The sequence below is a fragment of the Aegilops tauschii genome, chromosome 3 (genome assembly GCF_002575655.3).
Source record: "Aegilops tauschii subsp. strangulata cultivar AL8/78 chromosome 3, Aet v6.0, whole genome shotgun sequence".
In the NCBI taxonomy this organism is placed as follows: Eukaryota; Viridiplantae; Streptophyta; class Magnoliopsida; order Poales; family Poaceae; genus Aegilops; species Aegilops tauschii.
The window spans coordinates 614101496-614115149 of record NC_053037.3 but is presented as its reverse complement, the minus strand read 5'-3'; the positions used below and the strand labels follow the sequence as shown (position 1 = coordinate 614115149).

Genomic DNA, 13654 nt, shown 5'->3' with positions numbered 1-13654 from the left:
GTTAACTATGTCATTGATGTTAACTATGGCACCCTAAATGATGGAATGAGGATATGTATCATATTAGGTTATCGTGGATGCCATCGACGCCGAGGCACCCTAGATGATCATATTAGGTTATCGTGGATGCCGTCGATGCCGAGGCACCCTAGAAGATCATATTAGGTTATCGTGGATGCCGTCGACGCCGAGGCACCCTAGAAGATCATATTAGGTTATCGTGGATGCCGTCGACGCCGAGGCACCCTAGAAGATCATATTAGGTTATCGTGGATGCCGTCGACGCCGAGGCACCCTAGATGATCATATTAGGTTATCGTGGACGCCGTCGACGCCGAGGCACCCTAGATGATCATATTAGGTTATCGTGGATGCCGTCGACGCCGAGGCACCCTAGAAGATCATATTAGGTTATCGTGGATGCCGTCGACGCCGAGGCACCCTAGATGATCATATTAGGTTATCGTGGATGCCGTCGACGCCGAGGCACCCTAGATGATCATATTAGGTTATCGTGGACGCCGTCGACGCCGAGGCACCCTAGATGATCATATTAGGTTATCGTGGACGCCGTCGACGCCGAGGCACCCTAGAAGATCATATTAGGTTATCGTGGATGCCGTCGACGCCGAGGCACCCTAGATGATCATATTAGGTTATCGTGGATGCCGTCGACGCCGAGGCACCCTAGAAGATCATATTAGGTTATCGTGGATGCCGTCGATGCCGAGGCACCCTAGAAGATCATATTAGGTTATCGTGGATGCCGTCGACGCCGAGGCACCCTAGATGATCATATTAGGTCATCACACTTATTAGCAAACAACTAACCAGAAAGTACTCAACCAAAATAAAGATGTCTTGAACATCATCAGCTCACCACAGACCAACAAGTCCACTAGGTACCTTACATGAAAGTACTCATGACAACCAACAAGTCCAACAAGTCCACTAGATGTCTTGAACATGTTTAGAACATGAAAGTACTCATGACAACCAGAAGCAACACAAGTTTTGACCACAAGTTAACACAACTTCACCTGCTCCCTTGAGAACAGTTGAACCACTCAGACATCTTAAAGGATGGCTTCCTCACTCTTCCACTACCTGCAACTCTTGGGGGGGATGAACTTGTTTCTTCCTCTTGGCCCAGCAGCAGTAGAGGAACTTGGACCAGCACCAGCAGTAGAACTTGGACCAGCACCAGCAGTAGAAGTTGCAGTCCTTGTAGTTTTAGCTTTCTTTGTTGCCCTTGTAGCAGGAGGAGCAGCAGCTGCAGCAGGAGCAGAAGGAGCTCTCCTTGGTGCACTGGGAGCTGAAGCAGGAGCAGAAGGAGCTCTCCTTGATACCCTTGGAGCCCTTGGAGGTGGTGGAGCTGGAGCTGCAGTTTGAGCAGCAGCAGGAGCAGAAGGAGCACTTCTCCTTGGTGGCATGGGAGCAAGAGCAGATACAGTTCTGGGTGTATCATCTCTCCTGTTTTCCTGAAATTATAGCATACAAATGTTAGAAACTAGTATGTGAAATTGTACAAAAACCTACAACAATAGTTACCTGGTGCTGGTTCATTCTCATAGCTAGGGATGGTTTAAGAGCCTGCTTGCAACTAGTGTATCTATGCCCAGTCCTATTGCAATTGCTACAAGTGATAGTTCCCATCCTAGATGTATCCTTTGGAGCTGGCTTTTCAAACTTGCTCTTTCTCCTCTTTGTCTCTTTGTTTCCTGGCTTTTCTTTGAACACTGGTGGTTCAATGTCAGGGGTTCTAGTCTTTGGCCACAAATCAGGCCCAGGCACAGGGAAAACTATTGGACTATAAGCTGCCTTATACATTGGTTTCTTGAAGAAATCATGAACAAAATCTTCTGGCTGTAGTTTTGCCTTGTTGATTGCAGAAACACCATGATTGCAAGGTACTCCACACATGTCCCACTTCCTACAACCACATGTATGTAGCAACAAGTTAACTGCATATGTGTTTTCTCCACTTGTCACCTGGAAGAGATCAGGTCCAGCTTTGATAGACTGACAAAACCTAGAATGATGTTTTGCTTCCTCTAGCTTCTCAGCATATGTTGGGCATATCTGCCACTTAGCAGTCTCAGTCTTTGTCCTATTTGCATTGAACTTCACTAACAGCTTTCTAGCACAGCTTCTAGGTAATCCCTTATCCTATGATATTGTGCCTTCTGATCTCCTAGGACTACATTTTTAGCTAGCTTTCTTGCCCTATAGGCCATATGTATAGATACCTCTATTCCATGCTTTTGCTTCAAGTTTGAAATTATAGTCTGGACAGGTGTGTTGGGGTCTGTCCTCAACTGTTGCTCACATTCATGTGCCAACCACTTAGCAGTAACTTTTGTGCTCTCTCCTACTACTGGGCAGCTGTGGTGCAAGTTCAGTTTCTTTATACAGAATGTCTTCTCATGTGCTATCTGAGAAGCTGCAATGAAAAATGGACAATTCTCAAATTTGCAGACAGCTATAATCCTGTCTAGACAGTTCCTGTGGAAGGCATGGTTCCTATTTTGTGAGATGTGAAAATTAAGAAGTGCCCTCCTGAACTGGGTCACATCTAGGAAACAAAGCTTCTTCATAAATTGCTCTTCTGGGTTCTCCCTTTGCTCATCATACCAAACTCTAGGCTTCCTCTTTTTAGCCCTGCTCTTCCTATCAGCTGGAAGCTTCACACATGGTATTTGAGCCCCATCATTGTCCTCCTCACTTAGGTCACCAGGGTTGCTCTCCTCATCAGATGAAGGAAACCAATCTTCCTCAATAATCTCATCCAAACTAGAATGAGATCTTGTAGTTGGCCCCTTTCTTTTACTTCCTCCTATGCTGCTCCCTTCCTCCTCCTCCTCCTCTGGTGCCTTCTCCTCCTCCTCCTCCTCTGGTGCCTTCTCCTCCTCCTCCTCCTCCTCCTCATCTGCTTCATATGGCTCATCCACATCAGTGTCCCCTTCAATATGATGAAGTGGATCATCTCTATGCTTCTTCATTGCCTCAAGCCTAGCAATTATATCCTCATCTGCTAGTAAATCTGTGTCACTGTCACTATCAGTGAAATCTTCAGCCATTAGCTCTGGAAGTTTTCTTTTAGCTGCCTTGTATTTCTCTTTTTCTTTCCCCTTTTTCCTGAACTTCTCAATCTCTTCATTCCTCTTCTGCTCCATCAGTTTCTCAATTTGCTCTTGATCTTGGTCTTGCTCCATTGCAAATTCTGCTACTGGTGCACACTTCTGCTTCAAAAATGTACTCTCCTGTGTGTTAATGACCTGCACTAGCACTTGTTGTGGCTTTGTTGGGCTAGGAAACAGTACTCCTGCTGTATCTATCTCATACACCACTGGCACACCTATTTCAGATAATGGAACCTGCTCCTCACAAACTGGTCCAATGTTCAAATCACTAGGTCTTGGAGCATCACTTCTGATGACTGTTATGTTCACCACCTTCTGACCTTTGACAACTAGGTCATCCAACATTTCCTCCACCTTATCATCATCTGTCAGTTCTTCCATACCTGAAACCCCAACACCTGGATCTCTGACATAATACATAAAGTCTGTCATCCCATATCCTTCAAGCTCTATTAGTGCAATCAGATTGTAAAATGTGATATCATCCACATTTAGGCTTCTTTCAAGATTATCTCTGTCATGGAAATGGAATCTGACTTCCCACACTTCATCATTCAATCTACAGTTCAAGTAAAGCAATTCAGTTAAAAGTTCAGTTAAAAGTTCAGATTCAGTTCAAAATTCAGTTAAAAGTTCAGTTAAAAATTCAGTTAATGTTTAGGTGCCTACTACATACACTTAGAACCCTAGAACTACATAAACACTTCACTTACATGTCTGACCACATAAACAACCTACAACAACAATAATGGCGACGGTGCCTACTACATACACTTAGAACCCTAGAAACCAAATCGGGGTATGGAAAGAGAAAACTTACGAGACACCGCCGAAGGAGGATGCGTAGTGATGGCTCCCCTCTGGATCTTCCTTCACGGCCTTGGCGAATGCCCTCGCCGCCGCGTACTCAGCACAGTAAGACGGCGACGGCGGCTGTGGAAGAGGCGCAGCCTGAGATGGGTTTGAACTGCCACAAACCTCTGTTGGATCTGCAGGAGCACCACTGCCACCAGATGCATCGCCAGCACCACCGCCACCGCCATCATCACTACCACGCGAGGTGGCCATCACCGGCGGCAAGCAGGGGCGAGAGAGGAGAGGGGAGCGGGGCGAGAGACAGGACAGGGGCGTGGGGGGGACTGTCTGAACCGGACCGACCGCGCGGCGTGTTGACTGTTTTCTTTCCTAACGGCGCCGTTTGCCTGTCCGCACGCCACGTCAACGTTTTCGCGGCCCACCTGTCGGAAAAGAGATCAAACGAGGCTAAACGGCTGTTCAGTGCTTTTTGCAACGGGTTAAGAGATTTTACAGTGTTTTTTGCAACAGATTAACGACTTGGTAGTTTCCTGCAAACCTAGCCACAAATGTGGTGGTTTCTTGCAATTGACTCTCATTTAACACATTTTGTGAGAGGCCATATTTATTTGTTTGGTGTGCCTATATTTCCTTGATCGAGAACCACATAACAGGTAATATACCCGTGATTAAATGTGTAATCTACATTAACCTATTTGCTCATTGCGTCGTGCTCCTTGGAGGCCTCCATGGGCTCTCTCTTTGTGCAGTTTCTGATTGTTCAGGACTTATGCCTATAAACACTAAAATTATCACCAATCATGTATTGTAGCCTGTATCATCTTTCTTTATCACCAATCATGTATTTTCCCATGAAATTAAAACTGTGGACATTTCAAAATCAGTTTGATGGGTCCATATATCATTATCTAGAGCTGACCCCCGGCATGCATTTGTACCATAAACATAGAAGTTCTTCTAGCATTGAAATTTCAAAAGGTAGCTCACAGACTAAAGAGTACCATCTGCTCACATACTATGCATTTATGTTATGTAATTTCCTAATATTATATTCTTTATAGACATGTTGGGTGACTAAAATTTGAAGGACTGTTTTTTGCAGGCTACTGCTTGCATAATTTCATGTTTTAACAGTGTTACTCATGTTGTTCCCTGCTACCACCTGAAGTCTTACTTAGACTTTGAGAAATTTAGATGCTCTGTGAAAGTGCCAAGTATATTTGATGCTGCAATTAACTCATTTCAGCCTATTAATGACACATTAGCTTCCTCTTTAACACAACAATTTGCTACTGAAAATACACGAGGATTTCAGGCTTTTGTGAGATTTGGGTTCACCATAAACAAAAGTGCCCCGCCACGTCAGGCCATGGGGATTTTCAGTCACAAGCACATCAAAATAGCGAGGCCCATACGATAACATCTTTTTTTTATTGCTTCGTCCCAGAACAATGCAATGCCAGCTCCTTTACCTTTTCCATCATTGGTGCGGCAGTGTTTGAGGCCTATCCTCCACCTTATTGCTTTAACTTTTTCTTCGCATTGCCTTCTTTCCGACAAGAAGATGATCTTTGGGTGATAGGTCTGCACTAGGCACACCAATTCTTGAAATGTCCGAGGCTGCCCAAGGCCCCGGCAATTACAGCTGAGGAGATTCATTTCTCCTAGCGAGCACCAACATCTGCGCTCACCAGTTCACCGTCAGCTCCTGGGACGGTTGTTGTCATTCCTCCGTTATTCCCTGTGCTACCACTATTCATAGTTTCATACCAGTCTCCTCCCCTCTCGTTTTCTTTTTCTGATCCGGCTCATCGGCCCCATACAATTCCTCACCTACATCCATAACCTCACACCTCTTTTACCCTGCATCTTTGCATTCTCTTTTTTTGCTCTTCCCTGTATCTTTCTTGCCTCTGAACTAATGTTTATCCGTCATCTTACCCTGCACGGAGGGAGAGAGGTGCAGTGTTGATGATGATCACCCCCCCCCCCCCCCCCCCCCCCTCTGCATTCCTGGCCCAGCAAGTGTTGGAGTAGAGCCTAGTGCCAGGAGGCTATTGATGACGACCGGGTGCTGTGTGGTTGTAGCCAGGTCCCCCATCTCAGGCGCTCTGCTCCCCAGGGGAAATTGGAGAGCCAGATTCTGTAACGGCAGCGCTGTGGCGTTTCCCGTCGCCTCCTCTTCCGCTTTCCTGTCAGCGGCCAAGGTTGGGGATGGTGCCGCCGGCAGGGTGGCAGTGTTCGTTGTAGGAGTGCCAGCAACAGCCAAGGTCGATGCTGGGGTTGCCGCTGGCACGGGGGGTAGGAGCTGTGGATGGGACGATCAGTTGTTTGACAGGGATCACCTCTCTGTTTGCTGTTATCTGAGGCGATTTCCCCTCTGCATCACGTCGATAGGGCCCTGCCTCCCATCTCCAACGTGGATAGCGCTCACTGCCGCTATGGCTGCCTGCACGAGAGGGTCAGACAGTATAGCTTCCAGCACTCCCTCGTACCTCTCCCTGGCTGATGTCAGGAGAGGATCCAGAGCATCCATGTTCCTCTGAACCTGCTCCTATGCAAGCTTTGGAGCAGCAGATTTTGCCTCTCCTTACACCTCGGATCTGAAGTGCAGGAAACGCCGTGCACTCCTGGCGTCCGGTGCCACATGGCCGTCCGGCCGATTGTGGTGCTTGAATGGTGATGCCCTCAAAGCTGCCGTGAACCTCAGTTTTTCTAATCTTCAGGCAGGTGACAGTCCCTCTGTCCACGACCTACATACCCACAGATCACAGAAAACCTGGGGACTCGTACTTGACCTCTAAGACGAACAGATCGTCATCTGCTAAATCTCTCTGAGTGGATCTCATGCAGGAGATGCTCATTTACATCATGTTCAACACGAACGTGAATGACTTCAGACCATAGTCTACCATTCTTATCTGCATCTACCTGAAATACCTTGCCCAATTTACGTCCTAGTTCCCATCCTACCTCTTTGGAAAGCATGCGAGGGGGTACATCATAGATCCTACCCCAGATTGGCATGCAATCCATCACCACATCACCAGGTCTGCCATGTCCATCAAAAGGAACAATCGGGAAAGGGTCACCTCTATGGGTCCATGGCCCATTGTCGAGGATGAAACAGCGGTCCCCTTCACGCTCAAATTCAAGCATGAATCGGTTGTTCTTCAGCTGCGTGTAGTCGAGCCTCCTACAGAGGCCCCACTTGCTCAGTTGCTCTTGAGCTCCCTGAAGAGGCCCGCGGTGCTGAAGGCAAGCACTGAGACGGAGTAGCCCACAGCTAGCCACCTTATCTTCATGGCAGCCTGGGCCTTGGACAGGTCGAGTTCGATGACCTCAGGAGCTTGGACCTCCATGAGTTCATTCTGATCAGTTCCACCCTTGCCTCCGCGTGATGAGTCGCCCTTCAGCAGTTTCTTGCCTCTAGCCCCGCCTCCATTGGAGACCACCTCGTCTTCCAACTTAGTGTTCATGGCCCTCTTCACCCTCTGGTCAGGAAAGTTCTCCAAGAGGGATTGGGGATTGTAGGTTTGTTTGGAGCGCAAAGAGGTACGAGATATTGGGATCTTGTCATCTCCTTTACAGCAATCATGTATCGTGGCAACTTGCAGGGAAATTGATCCTGTCCATCCTATTCGGTGGGTGATTGGAGTATAATCTCGGGCCAGCAGATTCTGTCTCCATAAGTCAGGGGGATCTCCTGTTTGAGTAACACAGATCCGTAACACATTCGTACTGTGGCATGTAGGTCATGAACAGAGGGACTGTCGCCAATAGTGCTGCTTAATTTAATGGTTAGTACTGCAGCGCACAATAGTTCCACTTTTCATTTACATTCAGTTGCTACTGATTTGGTGTTTCGGGATTAAAATGTAAAATAAAGTTTGTGAACCTTTTAGGATATGTTCGAAAGAAGGGCCAACTAGACTTTGGTTAAGTGATGGTAGCCCATTTCGTGCTTCTAGCAGCTAGTAGCTAACTGGAATAGCATCTACAAGTACCATGGCCATAACTTAACTTGGTATTAACTAGCTTATTATATCTACTGTTTTTTTTCAATTTATAATTGCCACTGTTAATGCCTTGCAGGTCTCAGCAGAAGTTTTTATGCACATTCTCACGGGACAAAACCAAAAAGGACACAGTCGACGCAAAGCTCTGAACTAGACCCGTTGATCCTCAGCCTTTTGTTGTTGTCCATGGAGCCGCTAAATATGTTTTCCTTGCACAGTAACTTTGATCTGTAAACATTATTCTTTAGCTTGCATGTTAGCTCTGTGTAGAATTTGGCTCACTGTAATATGAAGCATATCTTTTGAAGATAAGCTTGGTTAAGTTTTTGGTTTTCTTTTGCTGCCAATGTGCTTTATTGGCAATCTTCCCAATGCATATTTCTAGAAACAAAATCAATATTGCAACTTTTATTGCATAACTTTGATTAAAATTCTTAGTTATATTACTTTTGGTCATGTAAATTGCTGTTAATCACATTTCATAGTTACACGCGTTGCAATTTTTTTCTTAAGATTTCCTTCTGTGCTTTTCTTTCCAAAACTGTTAAATGCGAAAGGTATAGCATCATATGTTCTAATCTGCAGTTATCTCTACGACAAAATTGCATGAAGTATCCAGCTGTCTCTACCTGATGCTCTAATACCAGCTTATGTACAGAAGCAAGGCCTCCATGCCACAGTTATTTTCTTTATAAAAGTGAAGACTAAAGATAAATCTTCATGACTTATGAAATATGAATTCCAGGTTCCACTATAATGTCGCTTATGATAGATTAGTGCAGCATATTCTTAAATATAGTTACCTCTTCAGATCTGTGGGTTTAATAATGGATCATGTCACCGGTTTGACTTCTCATGTATACAATCTCTGATTACTTCACAAGGTGAGCAATTAGTTCAGGGCATACTGCTTCCCAGTAGACCTTTCTTTCTGTTTATAGTTGGGTAGTAGTCCATTACTATTTAGGCTTGATCATATCCCAAATTGTCATTTGCATTGTCCTTACACTTACTCTCTGAAATACAGGTCCATTATCTCAATGTTGTCTAGACTATTGGATGATGGATGATCCTTTGTTTTTTCAATAAAGGACATTTCATTGAAATCCTTTGTGGTGTTGCAGGTGAATGTATAATGTGACTTGGCTCATGCCTTGAGCTACCGAATGACTAACAATGCGGAAGCCCTCGTCCTCAATACAATACACTAGCAAACCACAGCCACAATATATATGAGTATATCATACAATACGCTAGCACACCCCAGCCACAATCTCTATGAGTATATCATACAATACGCTAGCACACCCCAGCCACAATCTATATGAGTATATCATACAATACACTAGCACACCCCAGCCACAATCTATACGAGTATGTCATACAATACGCTAGCACACCACAGCCACAATATATATGAGTATCATCGGGTTAATACGAACGTCGCTCGATCTCGATCCCACAAGAACTCTGATCGGTCAGTCACTGAGCTCCTGGTACTGGGCCGACCCCAGGAACGGCAAGCAGGTGCGGCCCGTACCTCATCCGGTGAGAGAGCAGCAGCAACGTGTTGGAGCAGCAGAGCGCCCCCGTGGCCAGTGCCAGGCCGCAGGCCACCTCGTACCTCCGGCAGGTGGCTGCGTACTCGCCGACACACGACGTCCTGAAGGTGGGTTCGGTGAGGACACCCAGGACCGCCGTACCTGCCCCCCAGTACACAGGCCACAGGAGCTGCATATATTATCAGTTTTTTTTTCTTATTAGTAAATAAATAGATATAGATAGTAAAAACTTCAACTGAACAGTAAGTATGTATACCGCCTCTGTGATGGCCACCGCGTAGCAGAAGTGCCCCTGCGGTCCATCCACCGCCCAGTCCCAGTGGCGGAGGTTACCGACGTGGTGGAGCAGGAACATCGGGCAGGCGAACACCGCGAGGAGCATCGACAACTTCATAGACCTGCACGTTGTTATGTAGTAATTATGTTGGTAGTTCGTATCCACGCGTCTTAATCTTTATTCTGCATTGCAAAGAATCCAATCATCAGCCAGGGCTATCTTACAGGAAGGCCTCCGTGATGAAGGTGTTCCGAGCAGGGAGCGGCTCCACGATGAAGGACCCGACCGCGAACAGAGTGCAAAGTGCCCTCGAGAACAACAGGTAGTAGTCGCGCCGGTCCATGAGGGCGATTGATCTGGCTTGACTAACAGAAGTTAAACGCGGGTAAGTAATATAAAATCACGTAAACACTAAGTTACATACGTGTGGCTACAAAACACAATACACCCAAGTTCCTAAAAACATAATACATCACTACCAGAAAAACTTCGTTTGCCGACGGCCAAATCTATGCCGACGGCACCCGTCGGCATAAATGCCGCTATGCCGATGGCCAAGGGCAGGCCGTAGGCGTAGAAAAGCCGTCGGCATAAATACATATATGCCGACGGGGCCGTCGGCATATACGAGGCCGTCGGGACCGCTCGAGGTACGGCTACGGGGCCCGTCGGCATAGGAGCGGCCGTCGGCATAGGAGCGGCCGTCGGCATAGCCCTTGCCGTCAGCGCTGACCGTTTGACGACGTTGAGCCTACGCCGACGGGTGGTAACGGCGGCCGTCGGCATACCCGTGCCAGCCCTATGCCGACGGCTATGCCGTCGGCATAGACCTGGCTCATACCCCTCTGCCACGTCATCGATCCGTGTGCTATGCCACGTCATCGATCCGTGGGACTGCACCTCCGTGTGTGCACAGATATGCCGACGGCCTAGCCGTCGGCATACATTTTTTTAGTTTTATTTTAAATTTCGCTTTATACTACCTATGGCAAATATATGCCTACGGTATAGCCGTCGGCATAGGCCCCTCTGCCATGTCATCGATCCGTGCGCCATGCCACGTCATCGATCCGTGGGACTGCACCTCCGTGTGTGCACAGGTATGCCGACGGCCTCGCCGTCGGCATACAATTTTTTTATTTTTACTTTATTTTCTCATTTTTACTTTATTTTAGTTTTTTTTTGCATAAGATAATTATGCCTTATCTAAAAAAACATACCCTGATTGTATATCGATTGCCCCCCGTTATGAACGTCGCTATCGCCGTGTCACGGAGGGGGGAAACGGTCGACACGGAGGGAATTCTAGTTGGTGGGGGGATTCGGGGTGTAGCTATGTCACCGAAACATCGCACGGGTCCCGATGCATATGTGAAAGTGTTCAGGCATGCGTAGACGCCCGTCTTGGGGCTCCGCGGTGTGCCCCCTGCACGCAAGGCAGTGCCGCCGTCACTTGGATGGGGGCACAACCCGGAGACGCGTGCCGCCTCTTCGGACATGCCACCACACCACCCCGCATGTATGAGGGCCCGGTGCGACGCTCGGGTGGCATTGCTACCCCCCCCCCCCAGGGCCCCGTCCCGCCTAACCCTGTAGCGTTTGACCACGGGATCTAGCCCTTTGACTTTGCACGGACGGGCTTTGAGCAGTGGACCTATCCACCCGGTTGTGGTAGGTCAGCCCATAGGAACACTTTGGAGCAACATCCGGGCCAGACCCACGGCAAGATCCCCTCCGTGTAGACCCGACGCGCCCGTTTCCCCCCTTCAGGTGCCGGCGGCGGCGCCGTCCGTGAGGGGGGGCACACCCCGGAGACGCGTGCCGCCTCTTGGGACATGCCACCACACCACCCAGCATAGGCCTGGCGTGAGCTCCCAGTGGCCGACACGTGGCATGTCTATGCCGACGGCCAGGCCGTCGGCATAGACCTGCCCCAGGAGCGCCTAGTATCTGACACGTGGCGTGTCTATGCCGACGGCTTAGCCGTCGGCATAGTTTCAAACTAAGCCGACGGTTGGGCCGTCGGCATAGACGCGCCCATGCTGAACGGCGTCTCGCCACGTGGCGAGAAGCCATTGGGCAGCACTTGACGGCAGCCTCCGTTAGGCGATGACGTTGCCGACGGCCAGGGCCGTCGGCATAGATGTACGGCCACCGTCGGCATAGGGTCTATGCCGACGGCTTTTCTATGCCGATGGTCATCCTGGCTACGCCGACGGATATGTTGCCGACGGCCCTATGCCGACGGGGGCCGTCGGCATAGGCCTGACCCGACAGCCCTGGCCGTCGGCATAGGGTGCGATTCCGGTAGTGCATTATCTACCCAAGTACATATACGCACTACAGAACACCTAATTGCGTACTCTAGCCACCGATAGCACCTGCGTCATATGCGGGAACTCGGAGGAAAATGAATACCATGCAGCGGTATCATGCATGTACACAGAGTAGAGCACTAGGCCAAGAATTGAGAAAGCAATGGAGGTTGCCGAAGGAATCTGTATTCCAATATACTGGAGTGGACTGGCTCCAAAACCTACTGAACCAATGTGATCCTGCTAAAGTGCTAATGCTATGGCGAGCCTGGTACCTGAGATATAACATAGTGCATGGGAAATGGGAAAGAGCAAGTCTCGGGTTCGGTAGCCTTTCTGATAAAATATGAGCAGGAATTCAATTCAGCCAATGACAAAATTAAAGCAATGGAATACACCTGGTGCCAAAACCTATATGGGGATCAGAGAGCCCAGCAGCCGGCGGCAAATGAAGTTCAGTGGACACGTCCACCGCTGGGAGTTGCTAAACTGAACCTTCTTCCGGACTGGGTGCAGGTGGAGCTATTGGGAGGAACAGTCAGGGGCAGGTGTTAATCTCTCTGGGATGCAAGTTGTACCAATGTGATTCCGCGGAAGAGGCAGAAGCTTTGGCCCTAATGCATGGTCTCCGGGAATTTGCGAAAATCTTCACTGGCCCAGTTCAAGTAGAGGTGGATTGTCAAGCACTAGCCAAAGCGTTGGCCCCAGGATGCACAAACAAGACAGGCCTCTTCCCAATCATTGCGGACATCAACTCGTCTTTATCGGGTTTTGAATCTTTGGAGATTAGGTGGATCAACAGGGAAAAGGAACAAAGCTGCTCACTTCCTGGCCTCGCGAGTGAGGAACTATGGAGATTTCCGTCATTTAGGTTTCGCACCAAGGGAGATGAAGGAAACCCTGTTGAACGACTGTAACATGGAAGTGTGACCCGCCTAGCTAGGGGTAATTCTAAAAAAAAACAAAAAATTCTAGCTACCTGCAGGGAGAGGAGCGATCTGGGCCAGTGCGCGTGGGTGCGAGGCGCGGTGCTTCACCGGCGGCCGAGCCTAGCCGCAGCACCTTCCTGCGGCTGCGCGTCGCGTCTCCTCTCGTGGTGGTTCGGGAGACTCCGGCTCTCGGTGGTGGCTGTTTTGAGCGGCCCGATCTGAGGCGTGCGGGTCTGCGGACAGAGCGAGTGGTGGTGGCGCGGCTGGGGGAGTTCCGGCTCGTGGTGGAGGCTCTGTGGTGGTGCAGAACTGCAGGTGGTATCCTGCCTGCCTAGCTCACTGCGGCAGAGAGGGGAGCTGCGTCCGGCGGCCGACGGGGAGAGACAGGGGAGAGGGTTGAGAGTATGCGAGAGAAGAGGAGGCGAACCTTACCTGAGCGGTCGGAGGGTGAGTGCAGCGAACCCGGCCTCAAGCTTCTCCTGCCGCCGCGCTAGCTGCAGCTCCCTCCCTGAAGAGAGGAGGAAGGAAGCCGCCCAAGTGAGATGAGGTTTCCCAAGTGGATTCCCAAAGTGATCGGTTCTTCCCAAGTGATC

The 13654-nt window shown here is 48.9% G+C and overlaps 1 protein-coding gene across 1 annotated transcript; it reads right to left on the bottom strand.

Moving 5' to 3' along the window:
• Positions 1 to 9149: 9149 nt before the first annotated feature.
• Positions 9150 to 13654, bottom strand: LOC120976276 (uncharacterized). The gene is made up of 4 exons (XM_040403093.2): positions 13494 to 13654; positions 10042 to 10182; positions 9797 to 9938; positions 9150 to 9709 (listed from the first exon to the last, which is right to left on the bottom strand). The coding sequence occupies exons 2-4, from the start codon at positions 10158 to 10160 to the stop codon at positions 9461 to 9463; spliced, it is 510 nt and encodes a 169-aa protein (XP_040259027.1). The 5' UTR covers positions 10161 to 10182; positions 13494 to 13654; the 3' UTR covers positions 9150 to 9460.